The sequence below is a fragment of the Micropterus salmoides genome, unplaced genomic scaffold (assembly GCF_014851395.1).
Source record: "Micropterus salmoides isolate LMB-PRFRI ecotype aquatic unplaced genomic scaffold, ASM1485139v1 Ms_hic_scaffold_147, whole genome shotgun sequence".
NCBI classification, from domain to species: Eukaryota; Metazoa; Chordata; class Actinopteri; order Centrarchiformes; family Centrarchidae; genus Micropterus; species Micropterus salmoides.
This window is the reverse complement of record NW_024040563.1, coordinates 1-16,700: the sequence shown is the minus strand read 5'-3', so window position 1 is coordinate 16,700 and position 16,700 is coordinate 1. Positions and strand designations below refer to the sequence as shown.

At 41.1% G+C, this 16,700-nt stretch overlaps 1 protein-coding gene across 1 annotated transcript in view; it reads left to right on the top strand.

The window, feature by feature from the left end:
• Positions 1 to 7,760, top strand: part of slc16a10 (solute carrier family 16 member 10) — a 36,731-nt gene extending 28,971 nt beyond the window's left edge. The window contains exons 4-6 of the mRNA XM_038719493.1: positions 619 to 762; positions 1,578 to 1,806; positions 3,894 to 7,760. Coding sequence (XP_038575421.1) covers positions 619 to 762; positions 1,578 to 1,806; positions 3,894 to 4,123 — 603 coding nt within the window. The 3' untranslated portion in view covers positions 4,124 to 7,760. The remainder of the gene's footprint in view (positions 1 to 618; positions 763 to 1,577; positions 1,807 to 3,893) is intronic.
• Positions 7,761 to 16,700: the final 8,940 nt, after the last annotated feature.

Genomic DNA, 16,700 nt, shown 5'->3' with positions numbered 1-16,700 from the left:
AAGCAGCATTGTGCTGCACGCCTTGTAATTCTCTTCAAAGCATTTTATACTGTTAACCACGATATTTTGTTAAATAAGTGGCTTTCCATTGGTTTTGATGAGTCTGCTTATTGCTGTTTTTGAGTGTAGACTGTTGTTGCAGGTGATTTCAAATCAGCTACCTAGATGGCTGATAAATGTGTCACAAAAGCATAAAGGTTTGTGTGTTATTTACAGTATACATAAACAGAATTCACTTTCCAAATGAGCACTGCAATGACCGTTTTTATTCCAGTACCAACTTGTATACCAATGGCTTTTTAAAAGTTTCTCATACTAACTCTGAATCGGGGTAGACTGGTTTCTGCCACAATGAACTAAGTTCTACTTAGTTAGATACTTCTGATACTTGGTGTAAATGACAATTAATTAGTGTGTCTGACTGAATTGTCTGTGATGTTGTGTATGCATGATTTGTTTTAAGGGATCTCAATCACAATGCGACTTCATGAATAAATTATTGAATTTATATATATCTTAACTAGTTTCCTCTTCTGCATTTTTAACATTCTTTTTCCCCTTGCTCTGGGTTGGAGCTGTGAGACAGTTGTGTTCATCTGTTTCCCTGCTTGTCCACAGATGAAGCACGTGGAGGAGCGTTTTGGAACAGACGCAAATAAAGAAGTTCTGCTCATGTGCATCGGCATCACGTCCGGCGTGGGCCGTCTCATCTTCGGAAGGGTGGCAGACTATGTTAATGGAGTCAACAAAGTCTATCTGCAGGTGAGTGCCTGGCCTTATACTTGAAGGAAACAGACTTACAGGTGATGTGGTTGTCACATCTGTACTTTCCAGATTATATGATCATACTTTAGAAGCCTTTTTGAAGGCTCATTTTGTTTATACTAAAGCTGCTTATAGTCACCAATTTATGCTAATATTTAAACTGAAAAAAAAAGTCTGTTGCAGCATACATATCTGCTTTGAGAAACCCAAAAGGGAAACATTTATATTTATATATATTTTTTGGTTTCATAATGATGCCCCCTGGTTTTGCATTAGGTTGTTGAAATCCTGTTCCGTATCCGTCTACGTAGATGGATACTTCATTTTGATACAGCAAATCAAATCTTGCATTAAGCAGTAATATCAGCATTGCAGAGCAGACGGTCACACTGAGCCACAGCAGCCTAGTCACAGACTCTGGTCCGTTTAGGTGTTGGTGTGGTGTTTACTCTTCAGTACCACTAACAACACATGCTTGCCCATAACATGTAGCTACAGCACTTGTTCAACATTATTTTTGACTACAAAAAGAGATTACTTAATGTATTTCAGTTGACTTTAGTTCCTCTATTTACATAAAAAAGCTCTGACCACTGAAAACTCTCTGAAACAGCATTTAGATAATCATGTGATGGTTACTGAGTCAAGTGGTTACTAAACCACTTGACTGAAATCCAAAGTAACTTGAACTTGAAAGGAAACTGTACCCTGATGTGGAAGCTTTTAATGAAATGACTTAAAATGACTACATAAAGATTAAACTCTCAAATTAACAAGCAAGAATTTCAAGACCGCTCTGTCTTGTCCTCTAGGTGGCTTCCTTCTTGGTCATCGGCCTCATGTCCATGATGATCCCTCTGTGCAACATCTTCGGCGGGCTGATCGCCGTATGCCTGCTGATGGGGCTGTTTGACGGATGCTTCATTTGCATCATGGCCCCTATCGCCTTTGAGCTAGTCGGGGCCAATGACGTGTCCCAGGCTATCGGCTTCCTGCTGGGCCTGATGTCCGTGCCCATGACTGTGGGGCCCCCCATCGCAGGTAACACAGGAATAGTCTAAATACTGTCGGTGGTCTCAACAAGCCACTGAATACCTCTAACCTCTCTGTGGAGGCAAAACAAAGAAAACAAGCTTCCCCTACTGTGATCAAGTATTTTTGATACTTACCTTTTCATTAGACTATTTAAAATAAGCAGATAGAACACCTTTAGCAGGCACTATGAACAGAAAAGGTTAATGTACCTCCACATAGTACCTGTAAATACTGAATCTAGTGAAGTAGAAAGGTGGAGCAAGCGAACCAGTTGCCAGTGTCATTATTGCTGTCAGATAAAATCACTCCTGCAGTATTCTAGTAAACCTCTTAATGTCTGTCCTAGATAAAGAATAGAGGTCGTCTTTTACAGACACATAATACGGTATTCATAGATCTGTTGCACCACCTAGTGTTTACTTTGACACCTTGTAGTTGCTGAATATACTATACCCTAACAGTCCATTCCATGGGAAATGCATGACCCTTCAACACCAGAAAGCAAGTGACAAAACCTTGTGTAGGTTCATAGGTTTCCCATGATATGACTCTGTACATCAGCTCGTGTGAGCATCATGTGCAGAGTGCTTGAACCGTCTGAAAGCCAAGGAAATATTTTTTTGTTAGAGATACAGTATGTGTGACTGTTTATCAAACTCTTTTGACTTTCCCCCTTCAGAAAGGTCAGAGGTCAGAGGTCAGGGTCAGCTACAGATTGAGTGTTGCTCATGGAGACTTTATCACAGTCAATGCTTTCAGACACCGGACTTGAACTTCCCTCTAAATGAACCAGTGACTCCCTCCGGAAATATTTACATGCACCAGAGAAACCACGTTATGATGATGCGTTTGCATGCAGTGTAGTAACGTGGTTACTGTTTACAAAATCCATGTGTACATGCAGCAGGTCAGTTTTTAACTGACTAAACTCAATTCAGACCTATATAGACTACAAAGTGTCATGTTCAATTGTTGCCATAATTTTTCTGATTTTGAAGGCAGGGCTGATCTTTGCTTTTATCCTGTGGTACTTTCAGTGCTGAAGTCTTTCTCATGCACATTTTCATGTGTAAAAAGCCAATAAGAAATCTTTCTCCAGGACAAATCTAGCTGGGGAGGTCAAGGTTTCTCTACTTGCCACCCAGAAACTGGGTCTCACATTTACATGATGTTTAAGAAAACAGGTTTCTCTGCAGTTACTGCAGTTACTACAGGAAACTTAAGTGCATGTAAAAGCTTTGTATGCGAGGTGTAAACATAGACATGAACATGAGAGTGGAGGGCCTGTTCTGTCCCACTGAACCCACATGTTCACTCTCAGCAGCAGGATCTGTTAATGGTTCTGTGCCCAGTCGACATTCAGCAGTCTGTTTGAGTGTGCTCCTAAAAGCTAGCCTTCAGATAATCCTGTTTATTACTGACCCTTACAGGCCACAGTAAGGTCAATGTTATGATTGTGGTTAAAAGCCTCAATCCAAACCAAATCCAGGTAAATTAAGGTGTGATGCAGGAGCTGTTCTTTCTGTGTAGATGTTGCACTAAAAAGAGGGCTTAAGGAAACGTTTATTGGCCGTTTCTCTGACTGGAATCACAGTTGGATGCATTTTTATTATGCCACCTTACCTATATGCAGGCAGATCTAAAAATAACAAATAACAGAGAGAAACATCAATCAAACCGCCGATCTGACCTGCTCTACCTCTAAGCCACAGGTACTGGGGGGGCAAGGGCATGGAAACATTTGTAGGTGAGTAGCGGGATTTTGTAGGAGATACAGGACCAGGACCCAGTGAAGGTGGATGAGGGTGGGGGCGATGTACTGCCAGGGTGTGGAGTGGGTCAGAACCCTAGCAGATGAGTTTTACACATGCTGGAGCCTGTCCGGGTATCCAGCAGAGCCCTGCACAGGCTCCCCTCAGACGGGAGGCGATGAAGGCATGAACGAGGGTCTCTGCCACAGTGAGTGACGGCAGCAGTGTGGAGATGTTTTTGAGGTGGTAGAATGTAGATTTGCAGATTTGTAGATTTGCAGAGCAGTGATGACTTGATATTATCTCCACTTGTGTCTTATGTCTTTCGCTCCCTGGTTGCAGGCTTCCTGAGGGACAGACTGGGAAGCTACGACGTGGCCTTCTACCTAGCAGGCATACCCCCGATTGTCGGAGGAGCCGTGCTGTGTCTGATACCCTGGGTGGAGGCCAGGCGCAAGAGGAGGGAGAAGGAAGAGGCCCTGAGCAGGGAGCAGAACGTCACCCAGAAAATGATAGAACACGACAAGGCTCAGGGAGAAGCACAGTTCAAAACTGGAGAGTCTGTCCTCTAGGAGCCCCGCTCGACAGACTGACAGTGAGACACGCTCAGACTGAGACTGTGTACTGAGCTACAGTATTTGTGATTTAGCCAAGATTGTAATGACTGCCTTCAGAAGGAGAATGTTGGAAAACGCCAAAGCAATGAAACATATCAGCCATTCAGAGGCTGAAGTACAGTTTAACATGAATGTGATCCTGAAGAACTATGCATTCGATTGTTTCTAATCTTACAGCAGGCAAAATTGAAGTTTCAGATGAAAATGGAGAAAACTGCACATTTCACATTTGTCACAAGGGAAAGAAGGCATGTTGTGTATAAACACAGCGTGACAGCTGCTGATTCAGTCTTTAGCCAGGATCTCTCCCAGAAACATCACTTTCAGATTCAGAAGGGAAATATGGACTTGCATCATTCTTTACAATCAATTTTCAGCACTACCGAATGTTTTTAGATGAAGAAATATGGCATAAAAAGAACACCTATTAGATTACATGAGAAGGAAACCACTCATGTTTAGGAGTATAACTTGATTTGGCCTCAATCATTCTTTTGCTTCAGTGCAAAGCAAACTGGTTTGCTACAAAATCCTTCTTAAATGTGCCATCTTTATTGTCTCCAGTGGTCCCTCAGACAGGATTGTCCTGTCAACACCGTCTTAAAGCATGCCAAAAGTGTAAATAGTGCTCCGCAGTATTTTAAAGGGACAGTAACTGAGAGATTTGGGCTTTAGGAAGTCATTATTAGTCATGAAGCTCTGGGATCGGGGGCCGTGAAGGTGCTCGGACACTTCAGTGGAAACAGCTTTAAGCACAATGATTTTACATCTCAAGACAAGCAGCTCTGTCCCTCAGGCTGGATCCAGGAAATCTGACATTTTATACAATGGACTGCCAACCAAGCAAGACAGAGCACAGACCCTCGGGGGCCCAAAGGCTCCAGGTTCACCATGTTGCAAAAAGCTTATGGTAATTAACTGGAGATTAGTTTGGTAACACTTTAAGCACCACTAAAGCAGAGTATAAACTGAAACGATATGGACCTTAAGGATTATTACATCATTGTGTATTGGGGCCCCAGGTAAAATCTACATTTAAGGCCTTTGTTATCTAAGTTTATACAATGCTTCCATGGTGTATTTTCCTAAATCAAATTGTGGCTTGTCAAATTACCACAAACTAATTATAATGAATTAACTAATATAAACACAATACACAGATAGCTGCAGAAATAGGGAACCAATAAGGGCCCACAACCCATTTTTCCCCTGGGGCCCCATAGAGGGTTAATCCGGCCCTGGTTGTACTGAATCATGCAAAGAGGCTGTTGATAATCAAACCGTGTGACTGAGAAACCTCTGCACTGTGTTTAAACCATAATATCTTTTGAGGAATGACTCAACAAGGAAAATGCTCTTATTCGCTTCCATGCCAACAGTTAGATGAAGAAATCGACACCACTCTTAACACATGTCCGTTAAATATATGGGCACAGCCAGGAGCTGGTTATCTTAGCTTAGCACAGAGGGGAAACAATAAGGCTGCCCCTGCCTGAAGTTAGCAAAATTGAACTTCCACCAGCTCTAAAACGCACAAATTAACTTGTTTGTTGTCATTTCAGTCCCTACAAAAAGATTTAAAGACAGATGTGTAATTGAGGCTTTATGTGCTGGACTATTTCTTAGCGGACGCAGAGACTGCCTGGAATCATCCCAAACATTTCTTAAGATTTCTTAAACAATAAGAACTCTTAGCCAGCATAAGAACACCGGCTTTCGCTTATGAGCCTAAATATGGGTCCATATTAACATTGTGTTGTGTACATGTCTGTTAATTGACATTAAGCAGTATTTCCTTTAAAGAGCCAAAGATGTTTTTAAAGTTGTTCTTTTTTTTCTGTGTAATTTGGTCCAAATTCAGTGTGTGCTTTCATTGTGCGACATGGATTTACCATGTCACGCCGCAGTTTAAAGTGGGAAAAGCTTAAATGTTTGTATATAAAAGAACATGAAGTTTGCCCAGTAGCTGACGGTCATAAAACAACCATCACTGTTTCAACAACAAATCACCTGCTTGGATGGGTGACCTCTTAAATCACTGTTGCATATGTAGTTCCTCGCCACTTTATGAAAAGGCTATTAGACATTTACCTACAGTACCTTACAGTTTCCACTATTTGAGACGGAGCTGAGGACATGAGTTTGACTAATCATTTACTACGTGACCATTAGTCGAGGTAAGTCAAGTTAACCATTAACTCTGTACCAAATTCATTAACCTTTAGTAGGAAACTGTTCGTTTTATGTTTGCATATTGTATTTATTTTTTATTTTTTGTGGAGAATGTCATGCTGTGATTGACAGGCATTTGCCCAAAGCCTTGATTTCAATTACTGAAGACCAAAATGTGCTGTAATGAAAATGACTGGAAGTGTATTAATCCTGTTTGCTTGCTGTCATCCGTCTCCATAAAGCCTACAGGTAGTGTCAGTGAACCATCTGAACGTGTTAGGAAGTGACTCGTCAGTCCGTCACTGCTGACAGTGATAGACTGCTTGTGGAAAACTCAGAGACCCTTTGGAAAAAAGTGCACCGACACTGAATTTCTGTGGGTCGATGACTTTTTCTCTGCAGACCTGTGACACTCTCTACCTCAGATGTTGTAAAAGTGTAGAGCTCTGCCCCCGCCTGGACTGTCCTGCCATCCCTTAATCCTCCGTCAGAGGCAGTCCAACAGAGCGGTGTTCATGTTTGAGCAGTGTGATCTAGCTGTCCAAGCTTTAATCTTTAACGAAGTACTGCTCAGATCCAGAGATGCCTTTTTTTTGTTTTTACACAAGTGTGAGAAACTTCAACAGCGTTTACATCTTTTCTCCAAACTAAATATATATTTTTATTATGATTAAATCACATCTGTTGCCTTGCAATTCAACTTTTGAATGACATGCATGACTTTTTGAGACTGTTCAAGTAATTTCTTGTCAAAGAAGTTACTTAATTTGTACCTCTTGAGTTTTAATTGTAAACCTATTTGCCATATAAACATTTACATACTTTATTATGCGTAATCATTATTTGTACTTACTAATTTAATAGTTATTGCCTTATACCTGCTTCTTGAAATTATCAATTATAGAGTCATTTTGAAAAATGGCAATTTCAATTTCATAATGACTAAATGGAATTGCCTCTTTCTGTTGTAATAGTGTCTATAAAGGATTTATGTGGCAATTAGGAGTTTTGAATGAGCTTATCTGGCACCATGTTTATAGCATTTTATAGTTATTTTGGCTCTATTACATTTATTCCTACCACTGGCTTTATCCAGAGTATGTGCATATGTGTATGCATTTTGGTTTTGCTGCAGATAAAGATTTACTTCTGTAAAGCTTTGCTGCAAGAAATGCATCTTTGCTACTTTCATTTTATTTTGGCATATTTTTTTTATCTTAATTTCTTTTCACTTCTTGCTTTGTTTTCTTATTCATCTCTCATGAGTTACCCAAAATGTGTCTACTACAATATAACTCTTCCTATTCTTCCTGTCTGCTGCAGGAGGTGTGGTGAACTACAGTATTTGTAATGTAATATTATGTAAACACAATCAGATTTCAATATTTTCAAGACAGTAAAAAAAAAAAAGATGTTTGCATTTTCTGTGACTTTCTCCTAATTTTTCTGTCCATGTCTGTGGCTGCTGGAGTCAGACTCAGTCGTCACTGAGCTCCAACCTTTCATTTATTTGACACACTAAAGAGTGACTGCTGTGACTATGCATGTGTGGCACGGCTATACTCACACTTGAAAGGGATATTCCTATTCTCTCTGCAGGCAAACATGCACATGGCTCAATTTCCTTTAGTGATGACAAGCAACAGCCCAGAAGGGCAGGGGCAGTAAAACCGAACATGATGACGGTAAACAGATATTTTACAACTTCAAACATGAGAAACATTAAACCGCCACTTCCTCACAGTCTGTCACCAATGAATGAACTGTTTTTTAGGATCTCTTGATGTTGGCGACTTTTGTTCCCAGAGTTTAGGCTTGCTTAGGGATCCTTGTACCCAATTCTCTAGAATTCAGATGCTTTACCAGGTTTTGCCAGAGTCATGGTTGCCCATGTGTTTAAAGGAAGCAGGATTTGTAAGCAGCCCGGAAGGAAATTCTGCCTGGGGGGCCTAACTCAAGGAACAAATATTCTCAATGTATGTGGTGACCCAGGAGGTAATGAATGCCCTATACGGATGGCAATCCAAGCCTCCTTGAAGGGGGGGGGGGCTTTAAAGGGTTACCCCAAAAATAATATGTTTCATTACATAAACTTGGCAGATGCTTTTGTGCAAAGCAACTTACAGTAAGTGCATTCAGACTCCATGACATATCCCTCCCACACAAACAACTGTAAAACAGGGGTTTTTATATGAACCTTTTCATCCAGTTAGCAGTTATCAAATTATCTGCAAAATCAAATCTATCTGCATAAATTAAAACTGCTGGGACACAAAATTTTCATTGTGAATAAAAAACGAATGCATCATAATAATCCAATGATCTAATAATAATCCCCTTCAATGTAGTACTGACAGAGGCCATTCTCTATAGTGAGTATTTAAATAAAACTATGAATGTAGTACTTTTTTTACTTTGGTGGTAAATAAATTACCATTACCATTAATAAACATGTAATGGGTGCATTAATAATAAGTACTTGATATTAAAATCTACATTATATCAAAATAACTTTTATCATTTGACATACTGTCGCCTACACTTTTAAAAAAGCGTTACCAGAAAGAAAATCTGTCAAACGTTATATTTGTAATGTAAAATGAGGATATCGATTGGTCCACAGATTATGAGATTTAAAAAAATACATATCCAACTGAGTCACTCTGAGGTCTCTGGTGGTCCTGCCCCCCCCCTTACGTCGGTACGTTATGACACTGTTCTATTCCCTCTCAATGCCAAGGCTAACGTTACTACTATTTTAACGCGTCACCGTAATCAGAGAGGGAAAAGAGGCAAAGAGGTCTTACTCTGCTCTGCGTTCAGGATACTAAGAACGTTAACGGCCATCTGAATCAGCTGTCAGTGTGGGTCTTCGCAAACTCAGCCGATAGATCCAGAGTGAAAGGAAGGCGTGTGGTGAGTCTCCTGTAAAGGAAAACGCTTTACTGCTCCTGGTTAAAACACTAATAGTTCACACAGTCTGGGATTACCTAAAATCAGAGTCAAAACATGCCCAAGGGAGCGGATTGGGACGGGGTTGGGGGGAAAATGGAACACAGCGAGTAAGAAAAAGCACAAAACAGAGCGAGGGTACAACTCTCAGGAAAGTGATATGGAAAACCAGCAGACTAAAGCAAAGAGGCCAAATCCAAGCAGTGATTAAGGATTCAAAGTTCTAATCAAAGTTAAAGGAAGGAATGGATTTTCTGCCGTCAATCCACTTAAATTGACAAACGAACTTAAAAAAAGAGCTGGGTGATATAATGCATGCGGCTACTGAGCAGAATGGAATGATATCTATTATATGCAAGTCGGAAATGCAAAAAAATGTGCTTGGTAAGGGAGTGGAAGTGTGTAAGCCAAGAGCAAACACAGAGGTAAAAGGGGTGATATACAATGTGTCTTTGGACATATCAGAACAAGAGATATTAACTAGTCTAAAAGGAGGTAATGTCATGGCAGGAAAAGCAGGGAAAGAATGAGAATGGTAGAGGATCCTCTCCTATCCTTCTCAGCTTTAAAGATGGTGTGCTACCAAAGAGGGTCATGCTGGGATTCATGAGCTACCCAGTAAAAGAGTATGAAAGACCCCCTCTGAGATGCTTCAAGTGCCAGAGATATGGGCACGTAGCAGGAGATGATGTAGACGATGTAGCAAGGAACATGATGGGAAAGAGTGTAATGAGCCTATGAAATGTTGTAATTGTGGGGGGGAACATCCAGCTTCCTTCAGGGGTTGTCTACATCAAAGCAGAAAATGTGGAGAGAATAAAAAAGGAAAGGAAAATATCTTATGCAGAGGCAGTAAAGAGAGAGGAGGACTATAGTGGGGTCAGCCAAGGACACAAGGAGGGCATTGCAAGGGATCTGGTGAAGAGACATACTTTGAATGACGACTCAGTTGTGATTAGCAAGAAAGGACTTCTGGCATTCATGGTTGAAGCAATGTGGAGAGTTAAACTGGTGGCAAACAAAAAATCAGATGTGGCACGAGAAATTGCCTCTGCTGCAGAAAAGCTTCTAGGCTTCAAAGGAATCAGCCCAAAAGAAATATGGGAATTTACTTACACTCAGGACAGTGCAGATCAAAGATCAAATGAGAATTTACAGTTAGAGATTGATGATAATGAAGAAGAAGAAGAAACGGGCAGTAGTTACGGGTACTATGATGGTGATTAGTGTCTTTTGTATTATGTTTTACATAATGCAATGGAATGCTAGGAGTCTTATTGCGAACGGGCAAGAATTTAAACATTTGATAGACGATCTTATAGAAAAAACAGAAATTATTTGCATTGAGGAAACTTGGTTAAACCCAAGACTAGATTTTGTAATACCTGGGTACAAATGTGAAAGGAAAGATAGAGAGAATAAATCAGGAGGGGGATGTGCAAGTTTTATCAAAAATCGAACTCAGTATAGAAGAATAGAAATAAAAACAGTTTTAGAGTGCGTTATCACAGAAGTTTGGACTGAACAAGGGAAAGACTCTATTATAAATTTGTATAATCCGCGCATCAAACTGGAAGGAAGTCATTTCCAGGAAATTGTAGACAAGATTAGTTTACTGGTGATTTGGGTTGGGGATATTAATGCTCATAATGAACTGTGGGGATGTAAGAATTTAAGAAGAAAAATTTAAGGAAACATTTATTAGAGAACTATGCTATTAGAGCTTAGAGCTAAGGCTAGACAAGTAATTAAGGAAGCAAAGAAACAAAGTTGGAGGAATTTTTGTAGCAAATTAGGGCCAGATACGCCTTTAAAAAATATTTGGAATCTAGTACATAGAATGACAGGAGTCCTCAGGCAGACAGCAATCCCAGTCCTTCACTGTGATGGAGTTGAAGCTGTAAACAATAAAGAAAAAGCTAATTTATTGGTCACGCAATTTCAAAAAGTTCATAGTTCCAACAATGTAGGTGAAGAAAACAGTAGGAGGAGATGTTGAATAACAAGAAATAATATGACTAAATTACAAATAAACTGTGAAAATTCTGATATGTTCTTCTCAATGGTAGAATTAAAAAAAGCTATAAATCAGGGGAAAGATACCTCACCAGGTAGGGATGGACTGGGATACCAATTATTTAAGAATTGTGGAGAAATGATAGAAGAAGAAGCTCTTGCCCTAATTAATAGTATATGGGAGAGTGGACGTCTTCCTAAAGAGTGGAAACATGCAGTAATCATTCCAATTGTGAAACCTGGAAAAGCACCAGATAACCCTGGTTCTTGCAGACCGATTGCATTAACCTCTGTTTTATGCAAAATAATGGAGCGCATGATAACAGACAGACTAGTGGATAAACTGGAGAAAAGTGGGGTTTTTGTGGAACATCAGAGTGGATTCAGACAAGGACGATCAACAATGGATGCTGTATTAGATTTAGATAATGACATTAAAAAAGCCATTGCAAATAAAGAAGCAGTTGTAGCAGTGATTCTGGACACTGAAAAAGCCTATGATATGCTTTGGAAGGAGGGGTTGTTAAGTGCACTTCATGACGCAGGCAAGGATGACACGGAAGAAGCATATTGAGATGGTTTCCTTGAAATGTGGGAAAATAATTAATGTCCTAAGGTGTGAAGCTGGGGCCGACTGGGGAGCTGACAGTGAATCTATGATGATGATATACAGAGCAATGATAAGATCAACTTTGGATTATGGCTGTGTGGTGTATGGGTCAGCAGCCCCTTCAGTGATTAGCCAACTTGACAGAGTCCAAGCAAAAGCCCTTAGAGTGTGCAGTGGGGCATTTCGTACAACCCCAATACCGGCTCTATTAATAGAAACAGGGGGAATGCCGTTAGAAATAAGAAGACGTAAAATCGGTTTGAAGTATACAATGAAACTCAAAGGACAGGATGGAAACATACCAACAAAAATCCTGTTGAGTCAACACTGGGAGTTCATGGGAACAGCAAGAAGGATCAAAACAAACTTTACAGAAAAACTCTAATCTATGACTGAGCAAACTGGTATTATGAATTTAAATGTATGTCCACCAATATGTCGTCCAGATATACCTTCATGGTTGATCCCTGATCCCAATGTTGACCTATATTTTATGGAAACAAGCAAAAGAAATATGTCAGAGGCTGTAGTGAAGGAGATAAAAGCCCGGATGTGTCAAACATGGGGAGGCCACCTACAAATCTATACTGATGGGTCAAAGGATCCTGAGAGCGGTAAAGTGGCTTTTGGTGTAAGCATTCCAGAAATAGGTTATAAAAAAGGATGTAGGATTCCAGATCATATGTTCACAGCAGAGCTGGTGGCAGTTCTATGGGCTTTAAAGTGGGTCGAAGATAATAAACACGAATATTCAGTTATATGTAGCGACTCAGCAGCAACTATGATTACAATTAAAGATACTAAAATGAAATCTAGACCTGATGTACTTGTGGAAATTATGCAGGTGTTGTATAGAATTTCCAAAGCAGGGTATGAGGTGGGGTTTGTGTGGGTACCGGCGCACATGGGTGTGGAGGGTAATGAGGAAGCAGATGTGGTGGCAAAGAAGGCGGTGCTGGAGGAAAGAGTTCAAATTAATTTACAAAATGGGTTACCGAATTACATAGAAGTAATAAATAGGTCAGTGAAAGAAATGTGGGAAAACGAAAGTAAGGGAAGAACATATTATTCAGTACATACAAAGAACTGTAGAGAAAGTAAAATGTGCTTTTAGATGTAAGAGAAGAGAGACTGAGGTCTGGGCACTGTGGGCGGAGGAGTGGGCTGGCTCTGATTGGTAAACACCCTGATGGAAAATGTGAATGTGGAGACAAGGAAACAGTGAAGCATGTATTAGTTCATTGTAGATAGTAGGAACAAAATGAAGAAAGTGATCGAGTACCTACATAAAACTGGTTTATACAAAAGGATATAGGCAATTAGCGTTAAGATGTGAATAACGAACAGAGGAGGGCAGCAGTACGCCACAGATACGTCTAGTCTGCAGGAAACAAGAAGAAGAAGAAGAAGAAGAAGAAGAAGAAGAAGAAGCTGTCAGTGTGGTATTTCGCCAGTTACGAGAGGTCGATGGAGAAAACAAAACACTCACGTCAGCCGACTATGCAAATCAGATAAGGGAAAAGATCGACAAGAGCTGTGTAAACACAGTACCCACCAATGTCCGCGATAGTAGGACAATGTCGAAGGTAGAAATAAGTATAGTCCAACAAACAAAGAGCATGCTGCCGTTTATTTATGACGGATTCATAAATAAAAATGAGTATGTATAACATATGGTCCCGCCGACAACATGAACGGCATATTCACCCACGTTCTTCACTTTTCTACAAAGAGTGCGTTCTGTTGTCAATAGACGATCTTTGCAAACACCCAGCAGCCATACATTAGCTGTTGGCGTAGGGGGGGGGGGGTTCCGACGGCAGCGGCGGGACCCTACCGTCATCATCCCAGAGCCACCCAGCTGTTTCAGCGATGACAGAGTCATCCGGACGAGATAAGCTCGAGAAACATGCAAGCAGGAAGTGCTAAAAGCGGAAAGTAGCCAATCAAAGTGCTGCCAGCTAACCATCATTCTGACAGCGCAACATCGCCGTCAGCAGTCGCAGTGATACGTCGACAGGTATGTCTTCGTCCGCCTCACGAGACAACGTCGTTAAAAAGAAGCACGTTCGTTTCGCCAGCATGGAGGACAACAACGACGAGCAGGAGGAGGACACCCTGTTCGACAAGAGGAAGGAGGCCGGGAGAGGGCTGAAGAGCGCGCTGAAGGCGGTCAAGAGGACGAAGAAACCGGGATGCGACGACCGTGTGGAGGTGGTCGGCGGACGGAGGGGCGGACGTGGAGCGTGCGGCCGCTGGATGGTCACCCTCTCGCTCTGCGCTTCTTTCCTAGGCTTGGTAAATTTAGTTGTGCATGACGAACGCTAGCTAAAATAATGTGTTTTTACATGGACAAATGTTCCATGAAAATGTACCTGTGTTCCCTCAGGCCCTCCATTCATTAACAGGACTGCTGGGCTCGTGACGAGCAAATGGCTAACACGTTAGTACACCTGAGTGGCTAAGCTTATTCTAATGTCATGTTGTAACAAACACCTGTTTACACTCGAGGATTTAGTTTATAAGCTGGTTCACGAGGAAAGAGTTTTAATACAGTTTAATTAGATATGCACTCTTTCTGTACAGATCTGTGTCACATTCTGACCCATGTGCATCACCTGGATCCACTCTGTCATTTGTTGTTACAATGGTGCAACGAAAATACATTCACATGCAAAAGCTGGTCACTTTTATAAATGAGACAAGCTTAGTGCTCCCTAACTGTCAGTCAATAATGGCCAGTGGTTGGGATGTGCAGACAGATGGATATCCAGGTGTTTAAAGAGAATGCTGCAGCATCCTGCGCAGGCAGGATTTACATGGTTGTAAAACTTGCTCTTCAACTGTGTTATTTGCATCAGATTACTGAAATCCTACCTTGCATAGGTCTGCTTGCTTCTGGGCTGCGACGTTTTCCTTTTACACTGGGAAAAGTAAAATACACCCAGGCTTTGTTATTTCAGCAACAGCCAGGGTTCCCTTTCATTTACTTACAAAACATGGAAGTTAAAAAAGCTGTGGCCTTTTTAAGGAAACAGCGGGATGGTTGTTAAACAAACAATGTCACGCTAAAACACATTTTCACTGATATAGAAAGCTGCCAGGGTAGTTTTTCTTTTGCATAAGCATTTAAAGTAAAGGTGAGTCATTCAGAGCGTTTCTGTGCATAGTTATTGATCGATGAATGATACAGGAAGAAGCAGAGATGTCAGTTTCTCTCTCAAAAGTAGCTTTAAGCATCACTGAGCATCACACATTATTCAGCCTTTACTCATCAGGTTTGTCCCACTGAGATAAATTATCTCTTTTAGAAGGGAGAACCGGCCAAGAATAGCAACAGCACGGAGTTTGAGTAAACACATGGAGTCTCGTTACTATGTTTTGAAGTGTAAGATCAGTCTGCGTATTGTTCTTTTCAGTAGGTGCAGAACACCTAAAGCTTTCTCTCTCTTGTGATTTCCATGTTTTTAGTTTAGTAAATTAGAATTTTGCCAAGAATGTCTTTGTAAACAGTTTGTAAAACATTTCAGTGCCCCGTGATACGGGCTGTCCGGCATGTGAATACAATGAGCAGAGGCAGCACCCTAATCCATTACAGGTAAAAAGGTCGACTCCGCCAAATGTAAGATGTAGAACAATTTCCAGGGGTGAGTGTTTCTTTTAAAACACAGTAACTCTGCTTTTGTAACTCATGCTGATCTCTTGCTGTTCTAGGGGATGAGTATCTCTGTTCTTGGCCCCACGTTCGAGGACCTGGCTGTGAATGTGAAGAAGAACATCAGCAACATTTCTTACATCTTCGTCGGCCGTTCTGCGGGCTACATCGGCGGTTCCCTCTTAGGAGGCATTCTCTTCGACTGCATGAACCCCCATCTCCTGCTAGGTAACCCGTCACCCAACGGGCAGCTGGCCTGTAGCTGCAAATGGAGTCGGTGTCTCAGTTTAAAAACTTTATCGGCTCTGTTTTGTGACAAAGATGTCGTCAGGTTTACAGGCCGGGGTGTAAGGAAAGGGGACTAAGATGAGGGGTTTAGAGTATGCGGTCAGTCCCTCAACCAGGAGGTGTATGTCCTGTAACCTGTAACCTACCTGTAATCTTCACATCCCAGTCTGGTTACTTAACAGTTTCTTCTGACTCTTTACACTTATTCTACTAAAATAAAAATGTTTTCTCTGTCCAGGGTTTTCTATGCTGGTCACGTCGTTTGGAATGTGTGCTATCCCTTTCTGTAAGCAGGCTCTGCTGCTCACCGGGCTCATGTCCAGCATTGGGATGTCAATGGGTGTTCTGGATACAGGTACGACAACATTTAATACACGAACAAACAGTACAAGGGTCACTAACCCAGAGCGACGACGTTAGTGGTTCAGTAGCAGCCAATTTAATGAGGATTTATATATGGAGCCTTGCAGGTGTCAAAAGGATTAATAATTAATTCCTTCAATTTAACTAAAGATTCTACACACACAGGATATTTTGGCTCACTAGAGCTGTTGTCGACGGGGGTCTTGTTTAATTGATGCATTTTGAACTTTTCTTTTAGCTTTCTTGCACGTGCAAGTAACTGAATTATGACTGAAGATCGATTGCTAGAACTTGTGTTTTCGTAACGCGTTATCTTTGGTGCTCCTTAAACATATTTTACTATGAAAATATAAGTTGTATGACCCAAATGATTGCTCACAGGGTCAGGAAATGTGATGCAGGACACTAAACATGCAGCGGCTCACACAGTGCCTCCGTGATAAATGAATCTCTTCTTTCCGTTAGGCGGGAACGTC